General features: G+C 49.2%; 2 protein-coding genes across 3 annotated transcripts in view; both read left to right on the top strand.

Annotated features, from left to right (window-relative positions):
- Nucleotides 1–2877, top strand: part of RHEB (Ras homolog, mTORC1 binding) — a 40517-nt gene extending 37640 nt beyond the window's left edge. For both annotated transcript variants that reach the window (XM_066991132.1, XM_066991131.1), the window contains one exon: nucleotides 2360–2877. In XM_066991132.1, the coding sequence (XP_066847233.1) occupies nucleotides 2360–2452 (93 nt within the window). In that variant the 3' untranslated portion in view covers nucleotides 2453–2877. The remainder of the gene's footprint in view (nucleotides 1–2359) is intronic.
- Nucleotides 2878–8365: 5488 nt separating this feature from the next.
- CRYGN (crystallin gamma N) lies at nucleotides 8366–18401 on the top strand. The gene is made up of 4 exons (XM_066991006.1): nucleotides 8366–8566; nucleotides 10869–11171; nucleotides 12528–12673; nucleotides 18185–18401. Exons 1-4 carry the CDS (start codon nucleotides 8366–8368, stop codon nucleotides 18318–18320), a joined length of 786 nt encoding a protein of 261 aa, XP_066847107.1. The 3' UTR covers nucleotides 18321–18401.
- The last annotated feature ends 297 nt before the right edge of the window (nucleotides 18402–18698 follow it).

The raw sequence follows: 18698 nt of genomic DNA, 5'->3' as shown, positions 1-18698 counted from the left end.
TGCAAAACAGTTTCCTGCATTGTTTAAAAAGCTCGTTCTAAAATCCTGCAGTGTGTTTGGGCTGAATTACGAGGCGCTGTGGGTTAACTGGAGGACAGTGATTAAACCACCTCAGTGAATGTGTATTTTTCTGGGAAATGAATTAACAAGCCCTGGGAACTCCTACATCTCAGTGCTTCAAACAGCATGGCTTTGACAAAGAATGCGCAGCTTCTTGGTTGACAGAATAGATTGTGGGATTATTTTTTTTTTTAGGAGGTGCTTTCAAGCAGGGATATAAAGAACTTGTGCGTTAAAATGAAAGCATTGGAAATGTCAGCTGTAAGTAACGACACATCGGTACAGTGTATTTGTGAATCAGTACAGCACCTATTTTTGGCTAAGGGAAACTAATCAGTACTGGAACCAGTTTGATAGCAACTGGAGTCTTGTCCTTGGCTTTCCTAGAGTCTGATTTGCCCAGGAAACATGTTGTGCTGTGGTGGACTAATAAGCCGCTTCTGCTAGATTCTGTTTGGATTGCAGAGGAGCCTCATTATGTGGGGGAATAATCTATTTCCAGCTGATCAGGTATTTTAAATAGTTCCAGAGACGATACTGTGCACAACTGGTATTAATATGGGAAACTGTAAAATTCAGTCTAATCTTGTTAAGAATACTTCAAGATTGTTTGGAGCCAGTTTAGTCAATGGGTTTAATTTGGAAATGATCCAGTTAAGAATTATATCCTGTGGAGGCAGAAAAACATCTGTCAGGCCAAAACACATGATCATAAATCACAGGGTGCTCTTCTGCATGCTGATTAAAAACAAACAAACAAGCTTGAAACTTAAAATGGCATGTATGGGATGATCAGGAACCAATTCCAAACTGGAGATGTGTGCTGCAGTACTGATCATGCAGTGAATCTTCAGCTGGGAAATATCATAGTGAAGAAAAGGACTTCAGCAGCATATTTGACTGTTGCATGGATTTCTTCTTAAAATTAGGAATTCTTCTTAAAATTGCTTACAGGCAGTCTCAGGGGGATGTTGTCTGTTGTAGTTTTAGTGTCTGGATTTTCTGATGGAGGCTAGTATATACTTTTGGAAGCCTTAAAACTGAGTGCATCCTGGAAAGACCAGATGTATGGTGTAAGATACTTATTGCAGCGCTCTTGATGTTGTCCCAGGCACCTTTCTATACCCTTCTTTCAGTATTTTTTTGTTCATTCGTTTTGTTTTAAAGATATCTACGCTTAAGCAAATTCTCCCATAGAATTTCCTGAATCTCTCAAGTGCTCTGGCATCCTTTCTTAGTCTCTCTGATTCCATTAAACTCATTTACATTCTAGCTTTCCATCCAAAGATTTTTAACTGGTACTCTCTAGCATCCACATGACTGGCGACGTGTTGCCCTTTGGAGCCCATGCACGCAGTTTCATTACCTGAGAACAGCAGAGCCTTTTTCACCAGACTGTGCTGTGCTAAATGTGGATGAAGGAGACTCAGCATAGACCAGACCAAGGGGAGTTGTTAACAGAAGGTGACTCCTACTCCAAGAGTATTTGCTATCATCCTTCTGAAGGGGAGCGAAGGGATGGATGGTGCCTGTGTGCTTCACGGGTCTGCGGAGAGACTGCTTAGTCCTTTGTTCCATATGGTAAACTAGGGTGTCTGTGAGCCTGATCGTGTTAGTGATACTTATCTTCTAGTTCCAGCTCTTTAAAATATAAAAACCTCTTTGTACTCAGACTTCCTCAAAGAATAGCGGTTAGTATTAGACAATGGCTAGTTTGACTTGTGTTTCCCTTCGTGGTCTTGCACCATGTCAAATCGCATTGTTAACTGTAGATAAGATGAGAGCATCACAGTGGTGTGGAGGGACTTGGCTCTTCTCACAGATGAAGAATATTAAATTAACCCTCATACTGGGAAGTGCTTCGAGCTGAAAAATCTGCCTTGTTCTGTAGTTACTTGGAATGTTAAAGATTACGCGGGGGAAATGAATTGGTTTGTTCTCTGGAGAAGCAAAGCATCAAAATCTTCAATGCTGTCGGTCATTCAAAGCAAATTTATTATTTACATACTTAACTATAAGTCTGCTTTATATTTTATTAGCTCTCTTTTGAGTATGGCTCAATTCAAACTTTCTCTCTCTGCAGTGATGGAGAAAATAGTTGAGGATTGTTGTGGAGAAGGGTTTTATGCTATTCCAAAAGTTTGTGTTCAAAACTGAAATTACCCTATTTTCTCTCTGATTTGAGAATGTGCTTTGGACACGCATTTATCTGTTGGTATAGTGAGTGAAACCACTAAGATTTTTTTTAAGTGTCTGGTAGTTTCCTCTTACCTACTAATCTTGTTCTCTCTCTTTGCAGACTGCCGTTGATGTTTTTAAGAGGATAATTTTGGAGGCAGAAAAAATTGATGGGGCAGCTTCACAAGGGAAGTCTTCATGCTCAGTAATGTAATTCCACTGCAAAATCTGAAAACACTGGGAATACATTCTACCTGAAGAAGCAAAACTGCCCGTTATCTTTAAGGATAAACTATGCTTCTTTTTTTTAATTTTATTTTTATTTTTTTCTTCTGTTAACCTGAAAGATAAACAGTTGGTTTGGAGCCTTTCCCTTCAGATTATGTTAAACTCTGACTCCTGTGCAAATGGCTTCACTTCCATTTTCAAATTTTAAGCAATCATATTTTCAATTTATATATTGTATTTCTTAATATTATGACCAAGAATTTTACTGGCATTAATTTTTCAGTGTAGTTTGTTGGTTAGAATAATCATCAAAAATGATGCATATTGTTACACTACTATTAACTAGGCTTGGATATCAGTGTTTCTTTGTGTTAAATGTATACTTGTAAATAAAATAGCTGCAAACCTTAATGTTCTGTTCATAATTTTTTGTTAGTTGCCCCATGTCAGCTTGCTTTTATGAAAAATGTTCACCTACTGGCCTTAAGAGGAAGTGTGGGATCCCTGGAACCACTGGATTGACTATTGCTTAGGCAATCCCAACCATTTTTTTTTGCTACTAGAACTCCAGGGTGGCCAAATAGCTCAGCTGTATTTCGTGCCCTGTGATGGAAAGGAGATGCAAGGGACACCTTGGTCTGATGTGGAAGGGAAGATCTGGATTTTGGCAGCCAACCTACGCTGTTTTTTCCTTTGTGTAACTGTAAGAGCTGTGGAGGAAAGGGCACGCAGCTCTCCCAAGGAACAGGCCAGTATGCACCTGCACTGCAGACTGCTCCCGTCACCTTGTAACTAGGAGCGCTTTCAGGATGGAGTGGATTTATCCAGGTTACACGTGTAGACTTGCTAAGGAAACAAAAATGTCACTTAAAATAAATTGCACGTCTTGAACAAATTGATGTGAGTTGTTTATCGGGCATTTCTATACTTGTGCATCCAGAGAGGTGGGTGGTCTCCTGGCACCTGGCCTCTCACCGTGTCAGTCCCACTGCAGCTCTGGACTGCTTCATCCACCACTTGCGAGCTTTTGCTGGGCTTTTGGACTCAGGGCTTAATGAGCCTTAAAACCTTAAGTCTGGAAACAAACTAATTCAACTATGTATTTAAAAAGATGTGCAGTTGACCTACTTTGTATAGAAGAAGATGCTGATTTAAGGGAATGTTTTATTAAAGGAAGTGTTTTCTCATGCATTTCTGTGTCCATTGAAAACTTTTGATTCCTGCCAGGAATAAAATGGAAGGGAAACTTGCAATGTTTTTGCAACCAGAAGTAGCTTTTGCATTTCATTCTGTTCTAAATGATGCAAATGGAGAAAGTCTCATCTCTTTCTTGTACAGCGGTTCCCTCATACTATTGAGTAAATTGTCTAAACTCCACATGTGAGATTAACTGGCTTCCTGGACAAAAAGGTTTTTGAAAGCTCATTTCTGTTACCTAAATTTTCATACCCTTACAGAAGTTGAACTTGTATGTGATAGATCACAGAAGTTCAGCACCATCGGTGTGCTCATTCAGGGACAAAATACATGCTTTCATTTCAGAAGCAGGCTGATGTGGAGCTGTGTAGCAGGTTTCCTTCACAAGAACGCAGAAGCAGGGCAATTTTTCTGGTAATGAAGTTGTAGAGGATTCAGAAAATGGTTGTCAGTGGAGCTCAGGGTCAATGTGTCTGTTTCGTGTCATCCTTCATTGCCTGATCCTGAGATGATTTCTTGCACAGGCAGTGTCTTTGGCATTGCATTCTGGACATAGTATTGGGGAGTTACAAATTCCTGTGATTACTGATATGTGTGTGTATATATATATATATATGGCTTGAAATAGGCAAGTTTAGTATCTGACTTGTCATGTATGTAGGCATGAAAAGCTGGAAGTTAGAGTACCAGACACCTCAAATACTCCATATGCTAATTAAAAAAAAAATGCCCACATGTACTTGTAATCTCTGAACCCTGAAAAAGTTGCTTCATTAAAGCCTTAGCAGCTAGCACACTTAAAGCCTTAAAGGGTGTGGATGAGGAAATGTGCAACTTGATAGTCTTGAGATAATGAAGGCCCTGCTTTCAGTGGTGAAGCTTTTCAGGGGAGATCAAATGCAGATGCAGGTTCTCTGGATTATTTGCAAAGAGAACTTCCAAGAAGTCATTTTATGTAAGAGCTGAAAAAAGGCATACATAGATTGTTTTCTTTGTCCTATGGCTGGCTCATGCAGCAAGAAATGGAAATTATTCTACTTGCCCAAGCCTTTCTCTGCTAATAAGGTCTAGAGAACAGACACATGCGATAGTCTTGCAGTTTTAATGAAATACGTAGTCGGACATGATCAGCGTGAACCACTTGGGGATCCAGAGATTTCAGGTGACTTCTCGGGATGGCACCTTCCAGCAGTCAGGATTGTGGGCAGCTTCTTGCTTCCTTACACTGGTGAAAGGGGGGTGGGCAATCTTGGAAGCCCTGTGTTATGAATGGAAGCAAGAAATAGTATTTAACAAACCGCTGCCTGCCTGGAGTTCATACAGCCTTGTCTGGCAGCTGCCCTGATCCTGCTGAGGATTGTAATAAATGGTGTACGGGTTAAAAGGTAAATCACGAAGGCAATGACAAGTTCTCTGGCCCGGGCTGGAGTAAGTTTGGTGCACACTTAATGGGGCCCAGCCTTATTCTTCAGGGATGGTCATTGGCGAGGGTGGATGTGCAAAGATCCTTTTCCTGAGGAGGAAATGAGCAAATTTTAACTGCCATAAGTCAAGTTAAATTCCCTCTGACTTGAGTGGGCTTAAATTGGTTCTGGTAACAGCTCCTGCCTTACTCGTGCTCCTGTCCAACTCCATGCTTTGCTGCATGAAGACAGAAAGCGCTCGGGGGTGCTGAGGACCACAAAACCCTTGGGACTGGTGCTGTTCAGCGGCTGGAGGATGGACTGCAGGCAGAAGGTGGCTACGTAACGCTGATTTTTCACTGCTTCCACACCGGGTGAACTCTGGCCCTGTCTGATTGACTTTGCAGTGGGGGGTGCTTGGAGTTGGTCTGCCTTGGGGCTGGGCAGTGTCGTGCCTCATGTTTCTTCCCATCTTCTGCAGAGGGGTGGTCAGTGCTTCTGCAGAGGGGTGTTGAGCGCCCACTGTTGTTCCCTGGAGAAGAAGAAAGCTGTGAAAGTGGGTTTATGGCTCCCTGGGGCCTGCAGGAGCTGTCTGGTAGTAGCTGAGCTGAGTAACCTTACATTATTGCCCAGCCAAGGGTGGAGCAACATGGACTGAAACTGGACTTTGCATAAGAAGTTGTTATAGCATTGGAAGAATTGAAGACTTCAGGCTTTCTGTTTTCTAGCTTCTTTGAACAGAGAAGCTCCTACACCCAAACGTGCACCCTGACACCGAACGAGCAGCTCGGGCATCGCTCCTGCAGTTACCTTGCTGCTGCAGCCAGCTCGCTTCTCCAAGCATGAGACAGGCCACGGCCTGAAGTGGAAAAGGCATCCTATGTCGTTACCTTACTGTGTGCTTTCACCTTTTTTAAAAGAAATGTGCGGCCTCACACCTTTGTTGCTACAGAAGGTGTGCTGCCGCTGCGTGCCGGTGTTACGGGCACTGATCCACCCAGGCTTGCTGGGCTTAGGTCGCTAATTAGCGCCGCTGTGCTGCGGCCTCTCGAGAAGGAGAAATCAACAGGATCTAATTAGTCCTTATGTAATCAGTACGGCTCATCTTCGGAGCATGCTGCTAAGGCTGGCTAATCTTCACAACCTCATCTAATAAGGTCAAAATGACTCCCCCTTCACAGCTGGGGGAGGCAGGGCCTTGCGGCAGATGTCCTTCACGCGCGGGCACGGAGGAGCCGTGGCTGAGCTGGGCCTGGTGCTAGGTGTCCTTGGTGGCCCAGATGCTTCTGCCACATCCTGTTCCTGAGTGAAACAAAATGGAAACTGAAAGGATTTTACCAAAAACCTGGGACTTTCTGACATCTTCCAACATGGGATCCAAGTCCCAGCTCGGTCCGCTCACTTATGTGGTCCTGCTTGTTGAGATGTGCAATGAGCTGCACTAATACTGAGCCCAGAGTCTTCCCGACAATAAGCTTTTGCTTATTTTTTCAGTATCCATCTCTGAAATGCAGCTAAAAAATATTTGGCTTAATCCGACCAGCAGGTGCCAACTGTGAGGCGTGGGGCTGTTTTTCACAGTGGGAAACTGGCCAGGTCCGAGCCATGATTCTGTTACAGAGTTTGCGCAGGCATTAGGAGGTTTTTTGGAGCCTGCACTCTTATGTGGTGACGCAGGGTGTGTCATGGATACGCAGGTCACCAGGATGCATGGTAGGTCACCAGGAGCGACCTGGTCTGGTGGGAAGTATCCCTGCCCATGGCAGGGGGTTGGAACGAGATGGTCTTTAAGGTCCCTTCCAACCCAAACCATTCTGTGATTCTGTGTCAGGGGGAGCCACCCCTTGTGGAGATGTTGCAGAGGTTACGTCTTGGTGCATCTGCAATGAAGACCACGTGTAGAGCAGTGGCTGTGTAGCTGGTGAAGCCACCTCTAATGAGCTAGAAGTACCTCTTATGGAAGTACATAAAGACATCTGTGAGCTTTTAAGCTAGATGGCCTTTTGAAAGCAGTAAGACACAGAAATGTACAGGGCCTGGTCTTACACTGCTTTGCAAATACCCAAAGCTCTTCCAGAAGTCGGAGCATGGCCCTTTCAAAGGGTGCGAGGCAACTTCTTGGCTGTTGCTCACCTAATTATTATTTGCATGGAGTCGCACTGCCCATATGAGGTGCCTCTGAGCACAGGACGGCGTAACGCTAATCCTGTGCCAATAAACATTCCTGTTAGCGTTTGCTGGGTCACTCCTAAAGCTTTGCCTCCAGGAGTCACACCCCGCTCTCTTGAGGAAATCTCTTTGTCAGAGGAGGAGCAAGTTGGGCTTCTCCCCACCTTACCTCAGGTATTCCAGCAGGATCTTGTCAGCGCCACGTAACGCAAAAGATCTTTGTGGGACCGTCGGCGTCTGCTGAGCAGCACGGAAAAATCCCCCCATAAAGCCCATAAAACACCCCGTCGAAGCAGGCGGTGGTGTGTCACGGCCACGTTTGGGGCACTGCCCGGCCTGGACTCGTTTCCGCCATGCTCACGGCCTGGTCCTGTGCTCGCAGGTCCTGAGGTGGGACATGGGGATGAGGGCGGGCCCACTGGGGAGATGGTCCTGGGTGGTTGTGTGTGGGCTGGTAGCACGGCCACGTCTACTTCTGTGGTAAAACAGCGCTCCTTGGGCAGCAGTTCCTGCTCAGGCCCCAGCCAGATGGGGTCAGAGAAGATGTCCGTCAGCCCAGTGTCTTGTCATGCCAATGGCGTTGGCCTGGAGGGGACAATGAGAAGAGGGCCAACGTCTGGCAGTGTGTCCCCAAGTCCACAGCCAAGCCACCAGCCAAAGGGCCTTCAGCATCAGGGAAGGGGCTCTGCGATAGCCACAAGGGATTTTCCTTGAGTTTCTTGGTGAGCTTTTGTTGGGCGCTGCTGAGCAGCTGGCACCAGCAGTGTGCCATGGCATCAAGCCCTTCCCTCCTGTGTCCCCAGCAGAGCCATGGGGCCTCCAGGAGGCCCTGGGCCTCATCCAGGGAGTCCTGTGCCTCTCAGCTGGGAGAGACCAACGGAGAGGACGTGTCCTGGATGCCGGTGGGTGTCCAGCCACCCCTGCACCCGCTCTTCTGGGGCTGCTTCAGCATTTTGGGGCACCTGGAAGCAAATGTCGCCTCCAAGGCTGCAGCCACAACCTTTAGGCCAAAATTGGGAACAATGGGAAAATGGAGCTGTGGGCTGTGACACCTGGGCTGGCTGGGCCTGTGCTCCTGCAATGCCGTGTTGCTGCCAAAATCGTAAGCTGTGGGGCTCATCTGCGGCAGTATGGGCATCAGCCACAGTTGGATGTGGGTGACGGAGCCCTGGCCCAGGCTGCCCAGAGGCTGTGGGGTCTCCTCCTTGGAGAGCTCCAAAAGCCGCCTGGCCATGGGCCTGGGCACCCTGCGCGGGGTGGCCCTGCTGGGGCAGGGGCTGGGCCCGAGGGACCCCGAGGTGCTGCCAGCCTCACCAGGCTGCGATTCTGTGGTATGATCCTGCAACCAGGCACCAATGGGAGGTCAAAAGGCTGCTAGGGGCTGTAGCCTTTCTGTCCTTTACAAAAGAATAGGGGGTTTTGTCCAAGAATTAGGATTTGCAGTTCTTCAGTATTATTTTTTTTCTTTTTTTTTCCTTTTTTTTTTTTTTTAATGGCTCCTTATTTTTTTCATATCTTTAACATGCTTTCTCGAAGAAATATGAAAAAAAGCGGTCGCGCCCTCTTTCTGTCTCCTTAAATAGCTTCCCAACCTGTTGGACAGCTTCTAACAAACTTAACAGCTGGGCTGGAGTCTCAGGACGTCCAGTCCCTGCAGATTTAATTACAGCTCGCACCTTAGGAGACACAGGGAAAATCCCACCGTGAGACAGGGCCAGGGGAAACCCAGCTTTGTGGTTAGCTTGCTTTCGTGGTTATTTTGGGGGCCGGTCTGCAGTGAATGTTGTGGGTCTTCCTCTCCGCTCACCGGAGAGCTGATGGAAACAGCTGCAACCATTTTGATAATGGCACGGTTTTGTGGGTTTTGTTTCTTCATTAATTAGCTGTTTCTCCATTATTTCCTGGACATGGAGACGCAAGCAGCTTTCCTGCCCCCTTTCCTGTGGCAGTGAGGCAGGTTTGCTTGGGCTGGCCGAAGGATGCTCTCCCTTCCCCAACACACGCGTGCCTCCTCCCTCCTCCTGCACACCCCAACCACTGGCGTCCTTGAGCTCAGCACACACGCTCATTAACTTTTACATCTTAATTGAAAGGGCGGTACGTGATTAATCCTTAATAATCACCTCCTTTCTTCGCAAATGGTCTGTAATCTTAAAATGAAGCAGTTAACGAGGAGGGAGGGAGGCCGGGCTGCGCTGCAGGACGAGGCTGCAGGCACGCGGAGGGGTGGGAGCAACCCGCCAGGAAGGGAGTTTTGGGGATGGATTCAAAGCATGCACCCCGTGGGGTTTGTGGGCTGGGGCTTTCCTTGGCTCTTTGTCCTGAGAAGTCTCTTAAAGTCTCTGGATGCATAGCTGCATCTCTTAGAGCATAGAAGAGAACAACGTGAGGCTGGTTTCTATCAGAATCACAGCCTGATGAGGCCGGCAGCATCTCTGGGTGCTTTTGGAGCTCTCCAAGGAGGAGACCCCACAGCCTCTGGGCAGCCTGGGCCAGGGCTCTGAGATAGCGTTTGAGGTGCCAGATGCAGAGCATCCACTGTGGTAAAGCCATAATTGCAGTTCTTTGGGAAATATTAATTTATGGTCAATGGTATTGCTTTAAAATCCCTCTAATCCTGCCTTATATATGCCTTTTGGTGCTGAAAGATGGAAATATTCATAAAAACAATGATCATGAGTAACACGAGTGAGCTTGTGAGCCCAGCCACTGTGCTTTGGAGGGGATGAGGTCCGTGGTGCTCAGAGATGCCAGTTAACGGGGCTGGAAGGTCGACCAAGAAACCATTTCTCTGATGGATGGGGTGCAACTTGCTTCTGGTGAGGAGTCTTCCAAGGACATTTGCCACACATCAGTAGTGGCGGAATACTCTGGGAAAAAAGCAACAGCCGTCTGGTAAAGAAACAGCCGTGCTTCGAATGACTTCCTTCTCCTTATTTTCTTGTTGTCTGCTCTGTATAAGAATAAAATAAAAAAAAAAAACAGAAATCCTTCAAAAAGGAGCAGTAAATGCACACCGCTAATTGACCGAAGCCCTGCCAAGCAAATCTTTTGTTAAATCGTCTGCCCGAAATCAAAACCCCGCGCTCAGCAGGCCCCGGTACCACCAGTTCTGCCTACTAAGCACGGCCGTGCAAAGCCCCGGCTCCTGCTGCTTTGTCCCAAAGCCCTCGCGACAGCAGCCCCGTCTGCCCCTGCTGCTATATAGCGGGGTGGCCGACGGCTCCGTGGTTTTGGTTTGGCTTCCCCTTTTTGGTCTTGGAGAGCAGCCAGCAGAAAATGTCTCAATACTCAGGAAAAGTGAGTAAAACCCAACCGCTCGAATCTCGCCAGGGGAGCCCGGGTTTGTATGGGGTGAAGGTAAAAAAATTTGGTAGAAGGGATGGGGAGGGTGCAGCGAAAGGAGCCGCGTTTGAGAGCGGAGCTTCCTGTTTAAACATTCCTGCTGGAAGTATGTGAGGGAGCGAGAAGTGTCGTAAATGCGGGATGCGCTGCCTTCCCAGAAAAACAAACACGGCTCTCGGAAAAAAAAAATGCCAGGGATGGTTGCATGCTCCTTTTGGGAAGTGGCTAAAAAACAAACCGACCCCGAAATGATGCATCTGTGAGAGGTTCCTGTTGGCTTGACATCAGGGCCTGGCTGTGCCCTGCTCATCACCACCGTGCCCTTCTCCTTCCCCATCCCAGATCACCTTCTACGAAGGGAAATGCTTCACGGGCAGGAGGCTGGACGTCTGTGGGACCTGCAGCAGCTTCCAGGACCGGGGGTTCCTCAGCCGGGTCAACTCCATCTGCGTCCGGAGCGGGGCTTGGGTCTGCTTCGCCCACCCCAACCTCCAAGGGCAGCAGTACGTGCTGGAGCACGGCGAGTACCCCCACTTCCATCGCTGGAACGGCCGCGGCGACCGCCTGGGTTCCTGCCGGCCCGTGGGGATGGTGAGTGGCTGCCCGCGGCTTGGCCGAGCGTGTCCTTGTCGTGGATGAAGCCTTGGAGGGGACGGAGATGCCACGGGGCACCAAATGCAACGGCCTCGATGGGAATGGGGTTACTCCTGTGGTTTGCAGACGAGGTGGGGACGAACTGATGGCATGGCGTGCCTTTTTCACGTGGGTTGCTGCGAGATGCTCAAAGAGGCTCAGTGCTGGGACAAATAGGGACTGAAGCAGCTCAGCATCCCCATGTGCACCCCAGGGGCTTCCCAAGCCGGGCTCATGGGGCAGCTGCTCCAGGTGGATTTTATCTGGATTCTCTGCTAATGGCAAAAAGAAATCAAATAATTCCAGACTACCACCTCTTTTTCCCCCAAATGGAGAGCCCTCCCCTTACGAAGCTTTTAAAAGCACCACCTGGAGGAAGGTATAATTGCGAAGGTTAAAAAGCAGCAAAGAGAAGTGAAGCTGGGTTCATTCTCCCTTTTTGATTCTCCCATCCCTCGGGACCCCCAGGGCAACCACCCAACCCATCCAGGCCTGGAGGGGTTTCTCGCCGGCAGCTTTTTGGCACGGCAATGGGCACCTCCTTCCCAAAGCACCCCAGGGCATGGCTCACCGCTCCTGCTGCTGGTCCTTACACGGAGGGATGCTTCCCGGGGCCCAGAGCCAGAGCAGAGGGTGCGCCTCCCCTCCTGGCCCTCTCTTTTCCCCCGCTGGATGTCCGTGAGCGCTTTCAGGCGTTTCTGCAGCACGGATTCCCGGAGGAATGTTTGCTCAGGCGCCGTATCCGCTCGCCTGCTGTGGGGTTTGGCACCGCAGCCCGGCCGTTCCGTGCCTCGGCGTGGTTTATTTGAAGTATGCGTTTAGGTATTCTTTGAATTCGGCTTCAGAAACCCCATTCAGCTCGGTCTGCCCCGTGTGCCTATGCTGCAGAGAGGCTGCAGGACTCTCCCCGGAGGAATTCACCTCATTTCACCCTCAAGGGTTCAAATAACGATGCTGCTGTGAAGGTTTCCCTTCCCGTTCTCTGTTTTATTTTTGTTCTTCAAGAAAGTAACAGCGGCTCCTGTAAGGAACTGTAGATTCCTAATTAATTATTTGGGGGAAACATTATGACATCTTTTCGGGGGGGGTGGGATTCACAGGGAAGAGGTGGCTGCATGTGCCCGCACGAGCGCAGCGGCTGCAGCTCGACATGGCCGGGAGGTGGCACGAGGTTATGGCATGAGTTTTTCCTCCCGTTTCCACCCCAGAACCTTCCCTCTTTATCTCGCAGAAGCTGGGGAAACAACTCACCGTGGGTTGATTTGTTTCGTGGGTTGTTTCTTTTTTGGCTGACTCCACTCCCTCTGCCCCCAGCACGGCGAGCACTACAGGATGGAAATCTTCGAGGGGAGCCGGTTCAGCGGCCGCAGCCTGGAGCTCACTGAAGACTGCCCCTCGCTGCAGGGACAGGGCTGGGACAAGCCCTGCGTCAACGCCATCAAGGTGTACGGCGACGGCGCGTGAGTATCCTCCGCGTCCCTTCCCGCACGCCCTCCGGGGCCAGCGTCAGAGCGAGGGATGCGGCTGCAAAGGAGCCAGCGGGGGAAAGCCTGTTGATGCTGGAGGAGTCTGGGGGAGCCTCAAAATGTTAGTCAAGCCTGGGGTTTAAAGATGAATTTTGGTGACTCCAGTATTGAGTGTGGAACGGGAGCTGCTGCCAAGGGGCATGATTTTTGTATGGTGAAAGGTTGCAAGAGCTCTGGGGCACCTTGAAGATGCATGAAACTTAAAACTTGGTTTTCCTTCCTTCCTTCCTTCCTTCCTTCCTTCCTTCCTTCCTTCCTTCCTTCCTTCCTTCCTTCCTTCCTTCCTTCCTTCCTTCCTTCCTTCCTTCCTTCCTTCCTTCCTTCCTTCCTTCCTTCCTTCCTTTCTTTCTTTTCTTTCTTTCTTTCTTTCTTTCTTTCTTTCTTTCTTTCTTTCTTTCTTTCTTTCTTTCTTTCTTTCTTTCTTTCTTTCTTTCTTTCTTTCTTTCTTTCTTTCTTTCTTTCTTTCTTTCTTTCTTTCTTTCTTTCTTTCTTTCTTTCTTTCTTTCTTTCTTTCTTTCTTTCTTTCTTTCTTTCTTTCTTTTCTTTTTCTTTTTCTTTCTTTCTTTCTTTCTTTCTTTCTTTCTTTCTTTCTTCTTTCTTTCTTTCTTTTTCTTTCTTTCTTTCCTCTTTTTTGTTTTGTTTTTAACATTTCAGTGCATGTTTCCAAACACCTCTTTAACACCCTCCCAGAGGCTGAGCTCTGGGTGCTGCAGGTCAGGGCTTTTGCTTTGCAAGCAGCTTCTCCAGGGTTTCCTGCAACCCCAGGAACCTCCTCGGACACCTGAAGTCCCGGGCATCTCACCTTAAAATTAAAACATTTCTTGCAAAGACCGTGGCAGCTGCTGCAGCATGGAAGTGGGATGCCCCAATGGGGTTTTTGGGCACTCCCCTGTCCCTCATGAACCCACTTTGTGGATGCGTTGCCCCATCCTCCTGCCCAAAAGCCCTGCATGAGTGGCTTTGCCTTGGTCTTGCTGTTGGGTGGCAATGTGCCTTTGTGCCCCATGAGCACTGTGGCACTTTGCCTGTCCTGTCCTGGATGTTGCGCATCTCGTGTGCGTCAGGTTTGTGATGCTGGGCACTTTCTGTCCACAGCAACATCTTCCCAAAATGGGGAAGAGTTTGGTGTGCCCTGTGACTGAGACATCCTGACCCTGGGTGTTCTGCAGGAGCCTTTCCAATTCAGCCAAAATCTCCACATTTCAAAAACAAACAAACAAAAAAACAAACAAAAAAAGGGTTTATGGTCAGGCAGTGACAGTTCATTAAAACCAAGAAGCATCCAAGGGAAGCAGTGGCCAGAGCCCACTGGGGACCCCCTTAGCACTGAGCATTTGAAGCAAAAGGCATTTGAGCAGTGGGGAGAACCAGCACCATAAAGCCAAGAGAGAGCCAACGAGTGTGCTAAGAGTTGTAGGACCACTCGTTTACCACAAGTGTCCCTGTAGTAGAGACTGGAGCTGGAGAAATTGGGATGCTGCCCAGAAACTTTCAAGCAGTTAAATTTTTCATATCGAGTCACACCCCCCCAAATATATATATATAAAGGCCACAAAACCTTCTTTCCCTTGCATGGGTCAAGATAGCTCTGCCTGGTGATGGTGAAGTCCTGCCTCGGCCATTTGGAGAGCAGAGGAGATGCAGTCACCAGAAATGAGGAGAATTTCAGCCGCAGGCTCTTTCCAGCTCATCCCCAGACGAAAAGCATGTCTATACCACCCTGCACATCCGAGAGCGATGTAAAGCAGGGCTCCTCTGAGCTTCCAGCAGTGCCCAAACCTCACTCCGCCGTTTTTTTCCCTCCTCATTCCCCCGGCATGACATTGGTTGGATACAGAAATATTTGCTTCCCCTCCAAAGCCCGTGGATGGTGCCACGTGCCGCGAAAACACTGCTTGCTGCGCCTGCCTTTGGCATTGTGTGGGGCTCAGGGACACGTTCCTGTCCCTTTGGGGCTGGGGACACAGGGACAGAAATGGTGCTGGTGCAGCTGTTGAGGCAATGCTGGGAACGAGAGCGCTGTTCCGGGGCACTCGGAGACGTTACTGCCTCCATGGGAGCTCGGCGGTTTGATGGCAAGCGGCTTCGCGCTTCCCACCTGCAGGGGATTGCTTGGAAATCATTACTTTAAAAAGCTGAATTTGTTTCACGGTCTGGGAGAGAACACCTAAAAAAAGGGCTTTTCTGAACTATAGTGACATAACCTGGAGAAACCAAACCAAACATTTATTCTGCCCGAATCCTACACAGGGAAGGATGGAGCTCCATTGCTCGGTCAGAGCTGAACCTGCAGCACCCACCGGGCTCCCATGCCCAACCCATCGGCCGGCTTCAGAGCAAGCCAGGGCACGTTTCAGGAAGAGATGGGTCAGCGGACCGCAGGTTTTTGGTTTTCTCCTGAGGCCAAGAGGCTGAAATTCCCAGGTTTGTGGTATACGTGCGGGTACGGCGAGCGAGAAAGAGCCCCTCCTAGCAGGCAAACCCAAGCCATGGGCTCCAGTGTAAACATCTCATTGACTTCAATACAGCTGAGTGTTCGTTGTGCTAATTACTGAGGCCCTTCAGACAGGACAGGCTGAATTTTAGTAGCCACAGCAATTTTGGGGTGAAGCAGTGAGTTTCCGCCAACGTTGGCCTGCGTGTTTCCCCTGCCCCCATCACCCCTGCTCTTCTCGGCGTCCCTCCCCGGCCACGAGCAGGCAGAACGGAGCCAGGTTTCTTGCTGCCAAAGCCCTGCTGGATTTTCAGCGCGAGCAGCCAGGTTCGGCTGACAGGGCCCCAGCCGGATCCACGCAAGGTTCATTCCAGCGTCCTCTGGGTTTATGTGCTAATGAAACGCAGCACGGAGATGTTGGGGGGTTGTGTGCTCTGTGCCTGGATCAGCTCGCCCCTGCTGGGCTCGAGGACAGGATCGTCTCGTTGCTGGGCTGACTGACTCCATTGCCTCGGTGAACGTAAATTTTAGGAAATAAAGGAAGAGCTAAGTAAGCCGTACAAGTCCTCACTCATCACCTTGCACTGCCAATACGCTTCAATCCTGTCCTTCTGCTCTTCTGCTCTTTTGTTTCGCTGCCTTCCCCTAAGCAGGGGGGCTCCCCAAACCGGTGGGCTCTCACCACCAGAGCAGGTCGTGCCGTCCGCTTCCATCTGCCCCAGGGCCTGCTCAACTGCTCCACTGACCCCGTGGACACGTGAACCATGGGCCTGGAGAGAAACGCAGGTTTCTGGGGCTACGATGGGCTGCTCTAGCCCCGCACTGTCCCCTGGGGTTCCTCCGTTGCTGAACGATGCCCTAGAGAAGGGTTGGAAGAACCACCATCTCCTGGTGGGCCAGCAACGCCCTGCGACCTGGAGGTGAACAGCCCTGTCCTACTGCCGTGCATTATTTTCAATATTAGGTGTTCTCAGCGGGAGGGAGTGATTGGAAGGCGCAGAAAGTAGGAGTGGGAGCTCTTTTCAAGAGTTTTTGAGGGAGAGGTGGTGAGCTGATGGAAGAAGATCACCCAAAAATACGCAGGGATGCGTTGCTGGGATGGGGTAGAAAAGGGAGAAAGCCAGGCGTGCCTTATGAATAAGGCGGGGTGTATTCAGAGGAGAATGGCAGTGGTGTAAATTCTTCTTAATTAAGCTGAAGGGCTGAGCACCCTCTCCGTGGGGTCAGGTACACGAGGGTGCACGCGGCTTCGGGGCACCCTGCCGGTACGTGATAGTGGGCAGCCTTCAAGGAAAGCCTGAGGACGACTTTGCAGTTCCGCTTCTGATATAAACCGGCTGCAAGAAGTGCCAAAGAATGAACTTGTTTGTTTGCAGGGAACGCTCAGGAGCCAACTGTCTTGGCTGAGCACATTTCGGCGATGCTGTGCGCTTGCGGAAAGGAGCAGGACCACCGGGACCACATGGGTGGGTGCCCTTCAGAAGTGCAAAATAAATCTAGACATGTCTGGGAGTCCGTGGAGTGGCTCAACTAAACACTCTAAGCTTTTCCTTTTTTTTCTTTTTTTTTCTTTTTTTTTTTTTTTCTTTGATAGTGCTCATGGATGACTGGTTTTATAAACAACATTTTTCCTAAGGGCTGCAGCTTTCAGCTCTGGGTCAGATTGATCCGAGCTCAGCAGCTGTTGTCTGACCCTGGAGGCTCAGCAGTCACTGGCCCGTGCAGGACTTAAAGGAGTTTCTCCCTGGAAATCCCACATGCAGTAGGTCCTAACCAAGATGTCACAGCTGAATGTCTGGCAAGAGATCGACCACAAAAACTGAATGATTTGGAAGATTAACCTTGTGCTCTGCTGTCATTGCGGAGCCCGCAGATGGGACGAGGAGCAGAGATCCGTGAAAAAATGACCTGTGATTCTGGGATGAGACGAATGAGGCAGAGATGAAAAGTTCAGCAATGGCAGGGTGGAAACCTAAATGTAAAACTATCAGAGCAATGGCGAAATGATTAAAAAGCACCAGAGATTTAAACAGAGGAAAGAGGTGATAGTTGTGGCCGCATTAAGACCATGGCATGGTGCGTATTAAAAGGATGAATGGAAAGAAGAGCAGCAAAATGTGTCCTCTTCAACCATCAGAATTGCTCCTGTCTTGAAGACCTTCAACTGGATATGCTACGGGTATGCTAAAGAGACTTGGCCAAGCTAGGTGAAGAGGTCAGCTGTGCCAAAGGGTGCTGAGTGCTCTGCCTATGTGACTACACTCCAAGGGAAAGTTGGAGTTAACTCTGGGCGTAGAGACAAGGTGAATAAAACAGACCCCAAACCTGTTCCCTGTTAGAAATGTCAGAGAAAATTGCTAGGAAAAAGAGAAATTACTAAGCGTGGCTATAGACATGGTTCCCATCACAGCTAAAGAGTCAGCTCAAGGAGGTAAGATTTATTTCCAGTGTAGCAAGAAGGATATTTCTCCTTAGAGTCCAAAATGTGTTTACCCAGGGGCTGAGGGGACTTTTGGGGTACACCCCAGGAATTTTTTCTTGTCCAGCCTTTAGGAATTCTTCAGACTTGCCTTGCTTCTTGACCCTGAAGCTTGGTTTTATGATTTAAAATTTTAAATTTATTAGATTTTTTGGGGACTTGTGTCCTTCTTTAGCGCTGAATGCTGTGAATCTGTTTCTGTCGTGTATGGTGAAGATCAGATTTGTTGCATCTCACTCTGCTCCTGCATAAACATACAACTCCTACAGCAATGTGAAGGGGGAAGGCTCTGGGCGCAGGCTTTGTTGCTGGTGTAACCCAAACCAACTTCTGCCCCACCTGGCTGTGGGGTGACTGCCAGGCTGTGCTGGAAACTCTTCTGGGGGCTTTCTGTGTGCTGAATGGGGCTGGGGCTGCAGGCCTTGGTGGTTCACAGCACAGAAGCTCCTAAACGCAGCTGCTCAACGCGTGGCCAAGCCCAGCTTGCACAACGGGGCCGCGGGGCCCCACGTAACCCTCCCGTTCCGCTCAGGTGGGTGCTGTACGAGGAGCCCAACTACCGAGGCCGTATGTACGTGGTGGAGCGGGGCGAGTTCAGCAGCTTCAGAGCGTGGCAGGCGTGCAGCTCAAGCATCCAGTCCGTCAGGAGAGTCGTCAACTACGTCTAGCTGAGCTCTCAACCCAACAGCTGAGACTGGGCATCACCCCCTGTCTGCCCACTGGCCCAAGGAATAAATCATTAAACATCAGCTTTTGGCTCGAAGTATATTTTTTTTCCATCGATTGTATGAGTTCGAGAGGGAATGGACTTGAAACCTTTCTGAGCTTGAGCTACGTGCCGGGATTTCATTCTTCCTGGTGCAGAGATCTATAGGGAGGACACAGGGGTGATGGCACAGGTCTCCTCCCAGAACTGGTGGTGACAATCAGACCTGGGGAACCTCAAAACGCGCTCCCAGTGTGGTTCTGGTCTGAGATGTGCTTGCTGTGTCCCGTCCAAGGCCACCACACGATGGACCCAGCCAGCTCCTGATGCCTGGAGGGGG

Source organism: Anser cygnoides, chromosome 2 (genome assembly GCF_040182565.1).
Source record: "Anser cygnoides isolate HZ-2024a breed goose chromosome 2, Taihu_goose_T2T_genome, whole genome shotgun sequence".
NCBI lineage: Eukaryota > Metazoa > Chordata > Aves > Anseriformes > Anatidae > Anser > Anser cygnoides.
The sequence above is the reverse complement of the archived record's forward strand: the minus strand, read 5'-3'. Positions and strand labels throughout refer to the sequence as shown.